This window comes from Chelonus insularis, unplaced genomic scaffold (genome assembly GCF_013357705.1).
Source record: "Chelonus insularis isolate UGA/USDA-ARS -01 unplaced genomic scaffold, ASM1335770v1 contig_50_pilon, whole genome shotgun sequence".
In the NCBI taxonomy this organism is placed as follows: domain Eukaryota; kingdom Metazoa; phylum Arthropoda; class Insecta; order Hymenoptera; family Braconidae; genus Chelonus; species Chelonus insularis.
The window spans coordinates 250,782-269,791 of NW_023276619.1; the positions used below are offsets into that span (position 1 = coordinate 250,782).

At 28.0% G+C, this 19,010-nt stretch overlaps 3 protein-coding genes across 5 annotated transcripts; 1 reads left to right on the plus strand and 2 right to left on the minus strand.

The window, feature by feature from the left end:
- Positions 1 to 2,047: 2,047 nt before the first annotated feature.
- On the minus strand, positions 2,048 to 6,803 carry LOC118070057 (odorant receptor Or1-like). The gene is made up of 5 exons (XM_035088474.1): positions 6,002 to 6,803; positions 4,661 to 5,038; positions 4,378 to 4,582; positions 3,067 to 3,222; positions 2,048 to 2,165 (listed from the first exon to the last, which is right to left on the minus strand). The coding sequence occupies exons 1-5, from the start codon at positions 6,358 to 6,360 to the stop codon at positions 2,118 to 2,120; spliced, it is 1,146 nt and encodes a 381-aa protein (XP_034944365.1). The 5' UTR covers positions 6,361 to 6,803; the 3' UTR covers positions 2,048 to 2,117.
- A 440-nt stretch (positions 6,804 to 7,243) lies between these two features.
- On the minus strand, positions 7,244 to 9,028 carry LOC118070058 (high affinity copper uptake protein 1-like). Its single transcript, XM_035088475.1, has 5 exons — positions 8,876 to 9,028; positions 8,678 to 8,814; positions 8,539 to 8,601; positions 7,610 to 8,336; positions 7,244 to 7,535 (listed from the first exon to the last, which is right to left on the minus strand). The coding sequence occupies exons 1-4, from the start codon at positions 8,879 to 8,881 to the stop codon at positions 8,138 to 8,140; spliced, it is 405 nt and encodes a 134-aa protein (XP_034944366.1). The 5' UTR covers positions 8,882 to 9,028; the 3' UTR covers positions 7,244 to 7,535; positions 7,610 to 8,137.
- A 409-nt stretch (positions 9,029 to 9,437) lies between these two features.
- Positions 9,438 to 16,986, plus strand: LOC118070056 (endoplasmic reticulum aminopeptidase 2-like). Of its 3 annotated transcripts, none has more exons than XM_035088471.1 (13): positions 9,438 to 9,591; positions 10,184 to 10,454; positions 12,223 to 12,375; positions 12,442 to 12,542; positions 12,738 to 12,834; positions 12,906 to 12,988; positions 13,061 to 13,266; positions 13,335 to 13,515; positions 13,650 to 13,875; positions 13,957 to 14,748; positions 14,896 to 15,301; positions 15,793 to 16,288; positions 16,673 to 16,986. In XM_035088471.1, the coding sequence occupies exons 2-13, from the start codon at positions 10,331 to 10,333 to the stop codon at positions 16,826 to 16,828; spliced, it is 3,021 nt and encodes a 1,006-aa protein (XP_034944362.1). In that variant the 5' UTR covers positions 9,438 to 9,591; positions 10,184 to 10,330; the 3' UTR covers positions 16,829 to 16,986. The 3 variants fall into 3 exon arrangements, with proteins under 3 accessions (XP_034944362.1, XP_034944363.1, XP_034944364.1); XM_035088472.1 differs by having other exon boundaries at positions 12,457 to 12,542; XM_035088473.1 differs by lacking the exons at positions 9,438 to 9,591; positions 10,184 to 10,454 and adding an exon at positions 11,093 to 11,521.
- The last annotated feature ends 2,024 nt before the right edge of the window (positions 16,987 to 19,010 follow it).

The window sequence follows — 19,010 nt, forward strand, 5'->3', positions numbered from 1 at the left end:
TTTCACTTTCTTGACAACTCTTGGATTGCGACGAGTAACCTTGACCTCATGTTTCACCACTAAATAACACAAAAGTAACTTCAAGTCCATCGGACACGCGATCTTACGCAGAAAAAAGCATTCTAGAGACTACGTTGCCATTTCATTGGATTTTTTATTGTTTTTTTTTTCTTTTTCCTGAAATAAAAATATTCTATTAACATAAATTTAACTGTACAATAATAAAAATTCATGATATTTTTAGACTTTATCATTAATTTATTAAGGTAACTTGCAATCACTAATAATCACTGTTTACATAAATCACTGGATAGCGTTACTTCCGGACAAACTGGCCTAACCTAAAACCTAATTCGATTGTTTACACTGACATGTGACCTTTGAAATTCAACATTTCATTAGTAGCTCTTGATCGAGTTTCTAATCTAAAAATTATTGGAATAACCTTTTGCTAAATCATTATACCAAGTTGATTCACTTACAATTGGAAGTAAAATCAATCAGTATCCAATTAAATTCAAGAACGCTATAAAAACACGATGTATTTAAATATTTAATTTATTTTTATCCATTAAAAACTATTGAATTATGATAAGCAACAACTTATTATTCATTAATAAGAATAATTGACGAAAAGCATATTTAATAAACTTAGATAAACATTATCAATGTAAAGTTTTCTCTGCACCAATTTTCTTGATTATTTTACTGCATAATATTGTTGCAAAACACTTGTAGTAATTTTTCAAACATGCAATAATGTATAAACAAATGGCGGTTTCATTTTATTGCAGGCCAATCGTTTGTACTGGACAATTTATTCCTCTTGGCAACTGTTCAAAGTATTTTCAAGCGTGCTAACACACCCCGAATGATTGCCGATAATAAATCTTAAGACTAAATCAACCTACAAAGTTGGAAACGTTTTATCCCAAAATGTATTGAAAATAAAATTCAATATTGATTTATTAATTTCAAGTTTATGACAATTTTAATTTAATTTTTTTTCAGAGATAATAAAACAATCAACAAGTAGCTGAAGCATGGGTAAGTTAATAAAAGCTTCTTGGATAAATGCCAACAGTTAATGAAGTGATAAGGGGCTTTTTTAATATCTATCAATAACCTCAGGTTTATTTTTTGTTTATTTCAATGTAAAAATAATATTTTCTGATGAATCGTTTTGGCCTTTTGTGATTAAAAAATTTCGAAAATCAATCAAGTCTAATAATAGTAAATACAATCTGACATGGTCAGATTACTGGACTTTAACTTTCGAAGAACTAGCATTTTAAAATCAATTGTGATTGATTTTCTAAGGTTTCTTGACTTCCCAGTGGAAAGTTATTTTTTATTATTAATTAGAAGAGAAGTTAGGATTATGGGTCACTTTTTGTTTTTTCTCAATTACATTTGACTGTGTTAAATTATCACTAATCGGCACTTCTCGAAGTTCCTGTTTATTGTCAAGAAGATATTTATCAATATATTTGTGAGTTAACGATGGAAGATACACCATGCCCGCATAATAAACGATTGAACCATATTAAAGACTGGACCATCATTCTACCGTTTTCTCTATAAATTTTATACCAAAAAGATAAATTCTCACTATATGAGAGACTATTGTTGTAACTTGTCTAAGTAAAATCAGTAGCTTCCTTAAATATCGCTATAAAAGTAACTTCGATAGATATAAAATAACGAAATAATCAAAAAATTGAAAATTTTGCTTTAGCAGAATTCAAACGATGTGAATTGCTAATAGCTAGTGTACAATAATTGTACAGTATACGAAGAGGATAGTTAAATGGATTTAACGATTATTATTGTTATATTTTCGATAGCTGTGATAAAGCTATAAAAAACCTTTGCTGGTTTTCTGAAAACTGAAAAGCCTTAATTCGTAAGTCTAATACACTCACTCATTTTTAACATTAATTTTTTTTTTTCATTTAGATAATTTGTAATTTATTGTAAAATACCTTAATGTTCAGGGATCATTCAAAGAGGCAAGAAGTATTGATGATAATCGACATTATTCTTGATTATTTTTTTCTTCTTTACCTTCTTATTCTCCAGCTTTAGTAAGGTGAGAATATCTAAATGGTTCTGCACTAAAATGTTATTGAAAAATTAATCTTACGATCATTTATCAACATCATCTGAAACAAGTAAAACAAAATTAATTTAATAAATTGAAGAAGTATTCGGGTTAAATTACTGTGTTTCTTACAAGCCACATTATGAGAGTTACAGATGATATTAATCTTCACACATTTTTATATTATTACTAAATAATACATTATTTGTCATTAATTATTCATAAATGAAAAATTTTCCACCTCTATTAAGCAATCATATCAAAACTTGTTAATGAAACTTTAATATATCTTCACTATATTATTATTTTATCTCACTATATCATGCAACACATGAGTAGTAAGAAATGCTTTAAAAAGCTTCAAGTTTAAAAATGATTATTTGACGACTGAAATAACAAGACCTTTCTTTACTCCATCAGAGAAAGATCCTTTATTTGATTATCTTTCACAGTATTGAAGACTTTGTTCCCAAAATTACAACAATGTTTTACTATTGACATCACTAATTTTAAGAAAGGAGTTTCGCCATAGTCATCGAAATCCTCCACTTGAATAACAAAACAAATAAGAATACAGATAATGTATACAAATAGCAGACGTGTTAGCATTATTAACGATGCCCACAGCCTAGATGCTTTGTAAATTGATATTGATTTAATAATATATATTATTCAAAGCGTGACTGCTAAGTCATGAAATGATGATCATCATTGAAAAATTGAAGTAACATTATTGTAGAAAAAAAAATGGAATCAAACTCAAAAATTGTTTGTAATAATACAATATCATAATGTTATTTTTAACTTTCATTTTATTAAATTAATTATCAAACTCTTGTATATCTATTCTGAAGATTGTTTTAAAATATTATAGATTGAATATGAAAGCTTTACAACCTATAGCGATAATCCAAATGCAGTAATGATTATTGATAAATTTATTTCATTTCACTTTAACTCACCTGAGTGTATGACTCCATTGACAAATCAATAATAAATCCAGTAGTAAATTTTATTGGCTTAAGGCTTCGCAGCATGATGATCAATAATCCCTTCTGGGTACTGTTATTCAATAAATACCAGTTAATAGTATGAATTTTTACATTGATTTCTGTGCTCTAAAAAGAAAAGAATAACACGATAAACATTAAGAAATAATTGTAACAAATTATTTAAAGATTATTGTATGAAAAAATGAACAGTATTCTGATTAAGAAACATCCTCAACTTGGAACCAATTCTTTTGAGTGTTACATATTTTTATCCATCCTCTCAAGGCAAAAAAAAAGTTTTAAGATATTTACGCCGAAAAAACTCTTGGAAGTTTTTTATTTCTAACATAGATCAACAAATTCCTAAAGTTTTATCTTGATTAGACATGTTCCATAATCGAAATTGTACCTTTAAAAACTATTAATAAAAGAACAGTCAAGCAAAAAATGTAAGTTATATTTGAATTCTACATTAGCCTTAAAAAACAGTTTCATAAATCATTTTATGATACATAGAGGAGAAGGTAGGATTACTCTCTTGAACTGAATCAGTGAAAACTACTGTGAATCAATGAATATTCACTGATTGCCAGTGTCAATCCTATCACCGAATGAATCAGCCATTTAATTGGTACTGAATATCAGTGAATATTTACAACAGATTCGCAGTAGTTTTCACTGATTCAGTTTGAAAGAATATGATATAATAACTGTAATAACTTATTGGTAATAAACAGAGATTTTGAAAAATGATGATTGGTAATAATTTAACAGAGTAAAATGTAATAGAATAAAAACAAAAAGTGACCCATAATCCTACCTTCTTCTCTACATAATTTTATATTATCTATATATGAAATATATAGGGTTGTATGTTTCTTTATACATATGACTTTTATTGACCATATATGTATATGTATGTTATACATGACCTTTTATGTTTCAAATATGAAATATATATAGCCAATTTATCATATACATGTATGATCGTATTTGAAAATTTTTCTAGGAGTATATTTCAATTTCTGTAGAGAATTTATTATTTTCTTGAGTAATTACTAAAAATTCATTGAAATAAAGAACTTAAAACGATAATAGTGTTTCATTGTAAAAAAAATATACTTTAATTTTTTTATTGTTTTTACTGTTCTTCCATTGGAAACTACTCTAGTATATATTTTTTCTTTATTAAACAACATGTTAAAAATTTAATAAACAATAAAAATTAAATTGAAAAAATAACTGTATTTATTATTATTATTATAAATTAATAAAATTAACCTTTGTAATAACTTCACTACCAGCGTGACAAAATAAAAATAACTGGTACAGCATACATAGGAGGTACATAACCCTGGGTGGTAATTCAGAGCTTCCAAAATCAAGCTGTGACATGCTGTATACTGTTACACATATAACAAACGTACTTATCAAGAACTGAGCAAAAAAAATTATCCCAAAAACTTTATTTAACGTCTTGGCAAATCTAAATGAACGAAAAAAAAATGGATTTATCAACATAAGACATAATTTAATTTATCAAAATTTTTTCATCAAACCCAACTGAAATATCTCACAATGATGTTTGACAAAGTTAGCAAAAAAGTAAGCTTCTTTTTTATTTATGTCTGCTGAGAGTTTGACATTGGATTGTACTCTTTTTAGTATGGTACTAAGCCGATACTTGAATATACTGAGTTGGGCACAAACTTGAAGTATCAAACTTGCTACCAAAGTATCGTAGGCAGTATTTATGGTAGCACCAAGACATGAACCAATACTTTGAAAAGAATAAATAGTCCAGAATGTGATAGGATTTGATAAATTCAATGGAACCCAGGCTTTAAATGGTAAAATATACTTCAAGCCATTTTTGAAAAATGTTATTTGCATCAGTGTTGCTGTTATTACAACAATGCTGAAGTTTATTATCGTTTTCGTGCTGCAACAAAATAAAAATATTTTAAAAGATTATTTAGACTAATGATTATTACTTAAATTACCTTGATACACGGGAAGAATTTTTTCACTAACTGTACAAGTGAATTTTGAGTTATTGTAAGTAGAGTAATATACCGTCAGTAGAAAAAAAACAGTCAGAAATTGATAAAATATTTATTCTGGATACAACATTTATTTTCGCTCTATGTTAGTATAATCATTACTATTCAGTGCGCATATTGATACGAGAAGGTATTGCAATATGAGTTTATCATCGATAAAAATTATTCTTTAACAAGCCAATATTTTGATACATTCAAACAAAGATTTTAGTCATGATAAGTCAATTTGTGATTCACTGCAAGTGCATTTTTAGTTGAGTCTTAGAAGACGTTTCATTTGTTGTAAGTATAAGTTTTTTATTATATTACGTTGATATTCGAATTGCAATTAATCAATATTCTATCTAACAAGAGTAGAAAAATCACCAACAATAAACGCAAAAAAATCTCAAATTCAGCAACTACCTCTACTTCACAATTGTACTTTATATAACGAGGAATTGAGCATGTCAATCGGGAAGAGGGTTTTTCATTCAAATTTAGCTTCCATGAAATCATTTTGTATTTATTAACAATTATTAAAAAGTTTCTCTCAATCAACAGTCAAGATTTTTCTGAACTATAGTATTGTTTCACTCACAGTCATTCAAAATTAACTTTTCAATAGGAGGCTTTTGAAAGGCTTCCTACTTTTGAATTTCGAATCGTGGGCTTGTCACTTTTCGCATTTACAGTTAGTGATGAAATTTTCACCATGTATAAATTGACATATTAGAGATCAGAAAGAACCTTATTTGAAAGTTTAGTTAAATTGTCGTCCTCAATAGCTCCTTGAAGATGAATCAAAATTTAGAAAGGTTATTTTAGATCTCAAAATCTAAAATAAATTTCGAATTGCTCACCTGATAGATTTATCAAATTCCTGTAGTATTAACTCTTCATTTTGGTCTTGAGGTAAGTAAGAAAAACTTGAAAGCTTTGTTATTAATTTAACTATTTTATAACGTTGATTCAAAATATTTGTAGCTTTTATTGAGCATCCTAGCATGCTGAGAAAAACTAATAAATCGTTGATAAAGTTCTCCAAATTTTCTTGTATTCGAAATAGTTCAATGATGTCAGATAGTACGTGAATATACAAATATGTTATTGTTACTAAAGAATAAATTTGATAAAATTTAACAGACCATTTTGTCTGCCAGTGTATCGGTTGCCATAAACCAATCAATTGGAGAATAGTAAAGCCAATAGGTCGTAACATTCTTCGTACTCTTGTATTTCTATCTTTACTCGTTGACGTCTAGAAATGAAATGACTTGGTGTCTTTATGTCTTGTGTGATGATGAATAAATTATTAGATACTTCGCAGTCAATTTTTTTTTCCATGAGAGATACATTTTTTTTTCAATTGTTGTCACGGAAGGGTTCCATCGTTAATACATACTTTTGGATTGTACTTCACTTAAATAGTAGTCTATCATTTCCATTTTATATTAGAAAATTATAGGCTATACGTGTTCTCTTTCCATTTGTCTCTTTGAAAAAAAAATATTTCTTTTCCTTGATATTTTTTTTCTCATTCTTTTTCCTGGTTATATTCCATTCAATATGAATTAGAGATAGGGAGTAATATGAGCCAAGTGGTTAATATGAGTATTTGACGGTGAATAAATTTGTATTGTAAAATAATATTGTAACTGTCGATGGTGGAGTTTAATTCTAAGGTAGTTAGAGGTATGGTAAATATTTTTTTTATCAATAATAGCTAAATTTTGATATTTTTTAATGCTTAAAAAAATATTGAATCACGAATTATTATAAAACTTTTGCTGATAAAACTTTTGTAAATAGAAAAAAGTAATAAAATGAAGAAGCAATGAAGGTGAATTTAATGTGTCTATAAAGGGTGTTAATATGACCGTCAAAGTGATAATTTAATATTAATTATTCCAGACTATTTAAGACAATTTTATCTATTAATGTCCAAAGTTCACAAAATGTATATATCTCCGAAAAAAAATTTTCATTAACGATGCTTTATGAAAAATTGGCCGTAACTTGGGTCATGATTGTGCAAGATAGTAAACAGAACTCATGAAAAATTTTTCTCGAGGTGTTGAAAGTAAAATTTAGAAAGAGATGTATATTTTAGAATAAAAGAATCATTTAATGATGTATTATCAATTTTTTCAGGATTAATTAAATACTTTTTGATTTTTTATTATACTAAACATTAGATGCCAGTAAATAATAAATTTCCGTTTAAACATTCCAAGGTTGTCTAGACACTTGTAAGGTTGAAGAAACTTTACAAGATGTTCGTTAATGAACGACCGATTCGCCACAATAAATTACTTCCGGCTCCAAATTTATTGCTAAAGCTTGATTTTACTGCAGGTGTCTTCATTGTTAGAGTAAATTGATTACATAAAAGACCTTAAAATAAAATAATTTCATTTGCACATTTTTGAATTTAATGTCAAAAAATAAAATAACATATCAATATTTACTTTCATTGATTAATGATTTTTTATCAATGCATTCCAGTATTTCCAGTATGATCTTCATGACTATTTTGAGGATGATAAGTAAGAAAGTAGACAAAGCACCAAATGATAAATAAAAATATTGAAAGAAACCACATTTTACTGTTGAATGAATTCCATCCAAAAATTATTTTATTTAAAGTCATATTACATGAATTATCAAACGTATTTAAATCACGTCGACAACAAATATTGTCAGTACTTCGTTCATTCATTATTAACTTAAATGAATAAAATGATTTTCCAACCACGAGTTTTTATCGTTATGATAAAATTGTGAATTTTGACCGATAATTTGATAAGAAAGTTAGACTTTTATCTGTTTAAATAAGCATCATGAGCAATAATTTAAGATAAAAATACATCTAAAGACCATGGCTGCAACCATTATTTTATCAACATCATCCTCAAGCTGATCAATTTCACTACAGTCATCAAATATAGTGATGAAATATGAAAATAAAAAATCCATATGAAACACATTTTATTCAGTTAAGTACAACATTCAGAGTCTTCACTCTTGTATTTATCCCAGGCAAAGAGCCAATATCCTAGACCGATTCCAATAATCACGGCAATTGCCAACCAAGCATTAAATGTCATAAATATAAACATTAAAAAGTATCCCATAACAAACTGTATTATATGCAGAATTGTTTGAAGAACGTGGACACCAGAAATTAAGGAATTTCTGCAATAAAATAATTAATTCAATTCATTTTTCCTCTCTTGAAACCAACTCAGTCGACAAGTAAGTGGTATCATTAACTAAGAAGAAACGTTATCGACTGAGTAACAATCTTGCCAATTGGCCGAAAATATTACCAACTGAATTGAGTAGCAGAGAAAGCTTTTTAATTCATAATAAACTTACGTTTTATTGGTTAACTTACCGTTGTGACTCTTTAAATCGGCTGTGATGGCCCAACGTCGTTAATTTGAAGTATACATTCTCCCTTAAATAATAGAAAATAATATTTTCAGCAATTGCTTATTGGAGAAAATGATGGAAAAAAGCTAAATAAAAATTACCTGTAATTTTTTAATCCTTCGTAAATAATTCCAAATAGAACAATTCCAATAGCAGAGCCGAAAATTCCTTGCCAATCACTTGTTTTCCATCCATAGAACAGAATAGCGTTCTCTTTGACACCGAAATGAAAATACATCTAAACGAATAGTATGTCAATTTTAAGTGTGTATTTTTATGGTGAAATTTAATTAACTTACTTCCATAATATTTAATTATCTGTCGCGAATGTCAACACGGTTAATAATAAATTGGTTGATGATAGAAATAATTTTTTGTAAAGAATGAAGTCAATTTTCTTATCATAGTCTAGATTGATAACGAGTTTTGCTCATCAGTGGCCAATCTGTAAACTTAAACACAGGAAGCTACTGATAAGAATTTCTTATTATATATTTCATACTACGTTGAACAAAAAATATTGATAAAATAGTTATTGGCAACTCAAATAAGTTTATTGATAGAAATAATATATAATCCTTTTTTCTAAGTTTTTGTTGAAGTAATAAAAATGAAAAGATGGTATAGGTTATTGATTAAAGTTGAATTTGCCTATGAATTGATAAATACGAAGATAAAAAAATCATCGATTAATACATAAACTAGTTAAGTTTAAAACTAGAATAAAAAAAAACACATTCGCTTTAGTGGAGTCTGCGTAATCTTTGAAGCACAACCTGTGGCTATTATTCTGACCGTTGCGCCTCCCAGTGTCCGGAAGTTCATCTATACTCAATCCACAATGTCTCAGTGCCATTTTCACCGCTCGAGCGTTATAATCGCTCGTAAATTCATCGAAAAACGTTTTAAAATTATTCAAAATCAATGATATTAGTGATAATAAATAGTAACAACGATAAATAAATATTTTCCGGACATTATTAAATTTCAAAATCAACAACAACATCAGAAATTGGTGAGTAAATTGTTAAAAATTTATTCAAAATCATTTAACCGCGCGATCTTTTAATTAAAATCGGTATTCAAAAAAATTGATATAAATTTTGAGATGATTTTGGATATTTTGTTAATTTAATTTTTATCAAGTTTCTAATCATAGATCATTGTACGTTCGATTTTCTCCGAGCGGCATCGCGTTTCCATGGAAATTATAGCATCCCCCATTACTTTACTACCCTCCACACGTTCTCTCACTTTCTCATTCACTTCCATCAGCTTTATTCCAATCCTAATTCTTCAATCCTATTATTTATGTGTTACTAACACTAACAATAAATAAAGAATAATTTCTATAAATTTAGCCAATGTATTTTTAAACAACTTAGCAATAATTAAAAATAACAATTGATCTTTTCATGCGAAAAAATAAATGTTAAAAATACTTCTTTAAGGCTAATTTATAAATAGATTGTTGCGTTCTTTACTTTTAAATGATTCTTAAAATTGGCTAAATTCAATGTATCGATTATTTCGTCAATCGATTTGACATTAATTTATTTAAAGAAAGAAAACAATTGAAAAATATTAATATTTTTTCTTTGTTTCAGGCAGTTAAATATATTTTATAAAAATTCTACAAAAAAAAAAATAATGAAAATTGATGTTAAGTATAAAGCGAAAGTATAAAAACTTCCTCGAAGAAGTTTTCGAAGAATTTAAATTGACACAGTCTGTGAGTCTTAACGTAGTCAAACATGCCGGCTCACTCAAATCGTACAAGTAGTGAAGCAATTCGTCTGGAACCACTCGGCAGAACATCAAGTTCTCGTAGTCCTGGACAAAATGGCACAGCAAATACAGAAATTCCAGAAATTTCAAGTAAGAGACATTGATTACATCTAAAGAAGTTGATTATAAAAAATTTTTTTTTCTTCATTCATTATTAAATTATTTATTAGAGTATTTTGTGAACGATTTCCTCAAAAAAGCTGTCTTTTATTATTTAAATATTGTTTTCGAAATACCCTGAGGTCACAAGTTCAAGAGTTCACCCACTCCTGAGAGAAAAAAACTTCAGGACAACACCCCTAAATCAATTGATTATCTTGTTTTGGCTTTACTTTATAGTTTTATCTCTATATTATTTTTTCCCTCGGTTAATTACCAACACACATTGTGAAATTATATTTAATTATTAAAATCAATAATTAAAAAATTTGATTACAAGTTTTTTGTCGATAATTATGGACAACAATCGATAAAACAGTACGTTTATCATAAAGGTCGATAACATAGTATCTTATTGTATACAATTTTTCAAATGTCGATGATGTAGATCTATCTAAAGTCGGTAATATCGAGTATGATTGTATTAAATGACAACCAAGAGTACACTGTTTTAGAATGTGTTGTGTGAATAAAACTACCCTTTACTATAAAATACTTGTATAAGGGTAGAAATCCGGCGGCCATTTTTGTCCAACTATTCACTGACTATATTTACTTAATTCATAAATGTGAATTGATGGGGAAGATCAGTATACACGAAAGCCTGCAGTGAATCGAGTTATTGTAACAGAAAAAAAGTAAATGAAATTTAATTTTTTGCTTGGATGAAATAGAGAATGAAAGAAAGTGTTAAAAAGGATTATTTCGTTATAAAATGCAAAATTCGATAGCATATGTGTGTTTAATAAGATTTTAAGAGGTTGGCGTTAAATAAAAATTAGAGCAATTGATACGAAATCATTAGTGTGCAGAGTGAGAGTTGATAAATTGCAATTAAAGAATCATCGGTAAGGTTATTCTGGCTGAACAGAGAGAACCGTTAATTAAAGTCGCGTATGCGTCTGGTGAGCAAGTAAAAGGTTTTGTTTATCGAAGACCGTTGCCTAATTTATTCACTATGAGTGAACAGGATGTTGATGATGCAGCTTTTCTTACAGGTAAGATACTCAATATAAAAATTGCGAAGTAATTAAAAGAATTTTTTATTTAAATTAATTATCAATAATATTTTTATATAATGGTATTAAAAAAAAATTTACTCTCTAAATATAGGCTTGTGGGTACTCAAATGAAAGCTCATATCCTAAACTTTAAGAATATTCTATTAAATGGGCTCAAAAATAGGGTCAGTGTTTCATTTTATAATTAATGAGTATTTTTCTATGGAGTTCAAAGATATCAGGTGTGAGATAATGTTTTTTTAAATGTATCGTGTAGATTGTGATAAAAAAAATTTATATTCGTTAATCATAACAATAAAAAAAAATGATGACATAAAATGCATGAGTTGGTTAAAATTGCGGTCAAGAATAACAGCAAAAAATAATGAGGTCAAGTACCGAGCGTGCGAGTATAGAGTTATAGAAGTAACAATTGACCAAAAGAACTTTTAGAAACTACATCGCGAGTCTCTAAATAGTAAAAAATAATCGAATAACTGAGTGTCCTTGTAACAGAAACACATAAGATCGATCTACATTACCGACGTCATAAAAACGCATTTTAATGTCACAATGATTGTCTAAAAATAGGTAATGAAATCGTACAAGTATACATGTATACACTTTTTCGTGACATCTTTTATCTTGTCATTCATGGACTTTCATTGTTGTTTTCATCGAGCTTTCCATTGTTATAGGAGACAGCAATACCGGCTTACACAAACGAAGCATTTATGAACATAATGGGGTTGCTGTTTGTTCACCAAAACGTGCATTATGCATTGCTACACTTGTTTTTTCTATTCTCTTGGTCATATCACTTATCATTGCATTTGCGGGACCACAAAATTGTAAGTAGATCTCATTGGGGAAAAATAGGGAATTTTTTTTTTGTCTTTCTTCTAATATTTAAGAAGTTTTAAATTTTTTAGACTGCCCTTGTGCTGGTGAAAGACCAGAAAATATTGAAATTGATGATGATGATGCGAGTTCTGATCCTCTAGCAACTAATGGAGAGGTAAATTAATTGATAATCAATTTTACATTAGTTTGAATTTTTCATTTAGTAACTATCTGGGAATTTTTTTTATTTCAATTTTTTAAAAATTTGACGAAAAAATTTACTTTGATCTAATTTTTTTTACGGAATTTTTTTCCAATTTTTCGTTAAAGTTTACTTTCTCTTATGCTCTTCAAATAATAATTATTGCAGATTTTCCCGTGGGATAACGTTAGGTTACCATCATTTGCACATCCTACAAGATATAACATCACTATACACCCTAATCTTACGACCCTAGAGGTCAAAGGTACAATAAAATTCTAATCCTTAAGCCATTTTTAATATCAATAATTAATCAAGATACTTTTCTTACTCTAGGACAAGTAACTATAGAGTTCTATGTCGACAAAGAAACAAATTTTATCGTCTTCCACAGTAAAAATTTGACAATAACAGAGAAAGTAAGCAAGAAAAACAAATTTTTAGTAAATAAAAAAAAACTTGAAAACAATTAATAATGCCTCCTTTTCCAGATGGTTCAAAACCGTAAGGGACATGATATGAAAATAGCGAGATTATTAGAATATCCAAAGCATCAACAATTATATTTAGAGCTTGAAGAGAGTAAATTTCGCAAGAGAGGAAATTATTCAGTCCATTTGAGATTCGTTTCTCAACTTACTAGTGAATTAGAAGGCTTTTATCTCAGTACCTATACCACTGCTGATGGTGAAAAGAGGTATATTAACACACAAAAAATCAATACTTTACATTTACAAAAAAAAACAAATAATTCATTTATTACAGATATTTAGCAACGACACATTTTGAGCCTACTTATGCTCGTTCAGCTTTTCCCTGTTTCGATGAACCCCAATTTAAAGCAAAATTTCGTGTCTCAATATTTAGAGATCGATTTCATATAGCTCTATGTAACATGCCAATAATGAATACAGAGGATGCAGGCTTTTATATGGGTCGAGGACTGGTGAGTTTAAAGTAACTTCTACCAGAAGAAAAAATTCTAGCTATTTTTTTTGAAGAAAAATAAATTAAAAATTAGTCAAACTTGAGGTAATGGTCTAAGCCAACCTAACATAGTCGAATGAAACACATTTTCAGCTCCGAGATGACTTCCAGGAGTCGGTGGAGATGTCAACCTACTTGGTAGCATTTGTGGTTTGTAACTTTAAACGTATTTCACAACTAACAAGTCGGAATATTTCTGTAAGTGTCTATGCATCAGAGTCAATGCTTTCACAAGCACAGTATGCTCTTGATACAGCAGTAAAAACTATGGATTATTACGAATCATTCTTCGGCATTCATTATCCCCTTCCAAAGCAAGGTATTCATTAAATTGATTCTTCCTGGTTCAAGGTGATCAAAATATTAAAATAAATAAAAAAATTTTTTTAATATGCTTTAGATCTCATTGCTATACCTGATTTTGCCGCTGGTGCAATGGAGAACTGGGGTTTAATTACGTACAGAGAAGCTTCAATACTTTACGACCCCAAAGAAACATCAACAGTAGCTCACGAATGGGTAGCAATAGTAATAGCTCATGAATTAGCACATCAGTGGTTTGGTAATTTAGTAACCATGAAATGGTGGAATGATTTATGGCTGAATGAAGGAGCAGCAAGTTTTATTGAATACAAAGGAGTTAATCATGTATCTCCCGAGTGGAATATGATGGATCAATTCGTACTAGACAAAACGCAATCAGGACTAGTCTTAGATGCACTCACGACATCTCATCCAATCAGTGTTCCTGTTAAAGACCCATCAGAAATCGAGGCTATTTTTGATACAATAAGTTACAATAAAGGAGCTTCAATTCTCAATATGTTAGAGGGTTTCCTGGGTGAAGAAGTCTTTAAAAAAGGCCTTAATGAGTATTTGAAAACTCGAGCATATGGTAATGCTGATACTAATGATTTATGGTCAGTGTTCACGAAGCATTCGAATAAGACATTTGATGTCAAAGCTATCATGGATACTTGGATCCATCAAACTGGATTTCCATTGATAACTATCAAGAGAGATGGGAAAGTTATAACAGCTTCCCAGAAAAGGTTTCTGCTGACACCACCGGATAATGAAACAGAAGCTAATCAAAAATCACAGTTTAATTACAAGTGGTACGTTCCACTTAGTTACTTCACTGATAAGGATCCAAGCACTGTTTACAATGTATGGATGAATATGTCAGATGGTGAGAAAATATTCTATACAATTTTTAATAATTATAGATGTTTTGTTTTTTTTGTTTTATCTAGTAGGCTATCTATTGTTTTAAGTACTACCATTATCAACAAAATGCACTCTAATCAAGAGATTTTATATTAAATCATGTTTTCAGTGACTTTCGAAATCCCTGAAGAAGTAAACTACATCAAATGCAACGTAAATCAATCAGGATTCTACAGAGTAGCTTATCCTGAAGACATGTGGAATTCTATCATTGATACTCTGATGACTAATCACCATGTGCTTACACCAATTGATCGGGCTAGTTTGATAGATGATGCTTTTACACTCTCAGATGCTGGAGAAATAAATGCAACTATCCCTTTGAGACTGTCGTTATATTTACTTAAAGAACGAGATTATATCCCTTGGGCTACAGCACTGAGTTACTTACACTCGTGGAAAGAAAAATTAGGGGAAAGCGCTGGATATAAACGGTATATTATTTTTTTGAAGAAGCTTCTAGGTCCAGTTACTGAATATGTTGGATGGAATGATGAAGGATCACATCTGACAAAGTTAGTATATTTTTTAATTGGAGGTCAGAAGTAAAGTAAAGTAAACAGACGCAAATGATAACAATATAAAAAAGTAGGAGAATGTGGCCATCCTAACATTCAAATCTATAAGTATTTATTCTGAATTATTTTTTTTCTTGATGCATATACTGTATTAAAGAGTTGGAGTTACAATAACGGAGTGATTGTATTACCCAACGCTGTATATTGATAAATTAATTACACGGAAAAAATTTATAAACGTAGAAATAATATTGTACCCCTTAAATTAACAATCTTATTTTTAACATCCATAGATTTCTACTATAATATTATTACACTTGCTCATATAATTAAGATAGTTTTGGCTTTTATCTATTCCAGCGATAATTTGAATTGTAACAATATTTTTTATTCAGTGTATATAATTTTATGACTTAACTGTTATTGAATTTGATACGTCTGACCGATCTAAAAATAGTTAAATATAATAAACTCTTAATGTCTTTCAGATTATTAAGGATAGCTGTTCTTCAAGCAGCAGTGGAACTAAAACTAGAATCAGTTTTAAAGCCAGCCAAGAATTTATTCGAAGAATGGATGCATCGTCAGAAAAAAATAACACCCAATTTACGTGACGTTGTTTATATAGCAGGTGTAAGATTTGGTGGTGAAGAAGAATGGAATTATTGTTGGAAATTATATCAGAAAACCCAGGTACCAAGTGAAAAACGTATTATGCTGCAAGCTCTAGGATCAGCATCTGATCCATGGCTACTACAGCGGTACTTATTGAAGACATTAGATCGTGAGAATATTAAATCACAAGATATTGAAGCGGTTATCTCGTCAGTGGCGAGAAATCCAGATGGTCATTTTTTGGCATGGCGCCATTTAAAAGCATATTGGCCCATGTTTCATTCACTTTTTGGGAATGGATCTCTCACGATGAGTGGATTATTCTCGACGGTGATATCTGAATTTTTTACAGAGTATGATTATCAAGAAGTAAGTCGTCTAGCTTTCTAAAGTTGTTTTTTTAATCTATTGAACTTTTTGAAAGCTTTCGTTTTAATGCAAATAAATACACTGAGATAAAAATTTTGTTAAATGAAAGAATTTTTTATTTAATCAATAAAGGGAACTTGGAGTATTCTCAAGATAATATTTTATTCGATCGACGGGTTTAAAAACAAATAATATTTTATTCATTTCATTAAATAAAAGAATTTTAATAAAATATTCATATTTCCGAAAAAATATTTCATTGCGATTATATTTAATTTCGATGTTAATGATCGAACGAAATATTGTTTGCATAGAATAAATTGTTTTTTTAGTAAATAAAGTGATACTTGGATATCAAGTTTTATTGAATGATTTCGGTTTCAGGTAACCAAGTTTTTCAGCGATATTGATGTTGGCAGTGGACAAAGAGCACTAGAACAAAGTCTGGAAACTATCAGATTCAACATCAGATGGGTACAAGAGAATGCAGACACAATTGACGAATGGTTATTAGATTATGTAAAGGATAATCTTGGATAAGTACATTTCCTTTTTTTAATTAAAGAAAGGTAGACAATATAATTTCATTGTATTCAAAGAAACAAGTAAACCATTAATCATTCTTATACATCATTAGTATCAGAATTGATGTGATAATCTCATCAAATAAAATCATTTCTCAATAATCATATCAAAATTAGTAGGGCAAAATATATATATATATATATATATATATATATATATATATCTATATATCTATATATATACATATATTGATAAGAGTAATGATCAATAATAATGATAAAAAAATCATTCGTTCTTCCTCATTAAATGGTATTATTTATATTTGTAGTCAAATAAGGATCAGTTTATTTATCAATTGATATTGTGTCATTTTATTACGTGATAAAAAATGATAAAATTCAATAAAAAAAAGAAAAATATATTAATATTAATATGGAATAAATGTATAAAAATATATTAATAAATAAGAGAATGAAAGGTAGGAAAATATTGACATAAATGTTGTGTGCCATGTGTATACTATAATGCCGTATTTTTGACGCTGGAAACGTCCTTAAACAATTAAGATTTTTTTTTCAAGCAATCGATATAAATAATATATATTATTATTATTATTATTATTATTATTATTATTATTATTATTATTATTATTACTATAGTCGTAATAAAGGAAGAAAAATATTTTAATAAAAGAAATGATCGAGGATATGTAAATTAATGTAAGTTTTGCAGGCCTAGAGCTATAAAAGTGAATTAATGAAATTTTTAATAAGTAATTGATGGATGAAAATAGTAGTGATTGTGCATAAATGAAACTCTAATTTAATTTTAGTAAACAAGATTTTTATGAAATTTCTTGGAATGATTAAAAAAAAAGTAACTGAAGGGCTAAATAGTAAACTATGTTTAACAAAAGAAAACCATATGAGACAGTATGATAAACAATTTGATGTATTCAGGTGTTCGTACAAACCAAAATTGACTAGTTATTTGAAATTTGGATAATTGTATTATATGTGAAATAAATATTTTTTGTATTCCAAGTGCGTCTAAAATGGCTAAAAAAAATTTTTATTACAAATACATTCATAAAACAGTTTTAAAGATACTAAACAGAAAGAAAAAAAGGTGAAAAAAATAGTTTGTTCAATCGTTTTAGATTTTCGAACACTTAGGAATAAACACCACAATATTTGAAAATTTTGTATTATTATACATTGGGTCAATAATAATTAATAAAATTAATTTAGAAAAAAAATATTCAATTATTTGAAAAAAAATTTTGTTGTAACAAATTGTTCGATTAACCGTTTAAAAAAATTTGAGCACTAAAATTAGAAAGAGTATTTATGCACAAATTCCGAATAAAATGACTTATATGTCATTCAAAAGCGATTTTTCATAAATTTTACAATTTTCTTAACTCGGTTAATGTTAAAAAGTGATTCATACTCTTATAAAAATTAAATCTAATCAATTCAACTACTCATCCACTTAGCTATTGAGTTAATATATAAAAAAGTAAAGAAAAAAACAGAAAGTATTTTTTCAAAGGAAAAATGTTACATGACAAAAAATAAGACTTTTATGTTTATTGATATGATACTATGGATAATCATTGATAACTACCAACTATCTATCTATGACATACATGTATATACATATATATTTATGTATAACTAAAGGTCGACAGAAGTTTATTTTTTGAACACCGTCCGTAAAGTTACCAAAGGCCACGTAATACGAAATACTTGAGAAAATGAACGTTTTTTTTTATAAATATTATTTTTTAATAATGAATAGTCGTGATGGAAGAAAAAACAAATAATTATAAAATAAATTATTGTTGTGAACAATAATCATAAAATAGTATTATTCACTAAAATTTTTTTTTCAACTTATACATATTTTTTATGTAGATTTTTATACATTTTGTCTATTCAATAAGTAATAAAAAAAATTATATTAAAAATAATTATGAAATTTAATTATTTATTTATCACCAACAAAAATGCCAAATCTCTTGAGTTCTAATTTACTTTAATTTTATTTCAGGACAGTTGTTTCAAAACATGTTCATTATTATTTCTTTACATAAAATATGATTTTTTTAAAAATAAACTTCGGAAAATACTTTAAATAAGAAAATAAAATATAATAAAAAAAAACAGTAGAATAGTGAAAAAAGCAACAATAG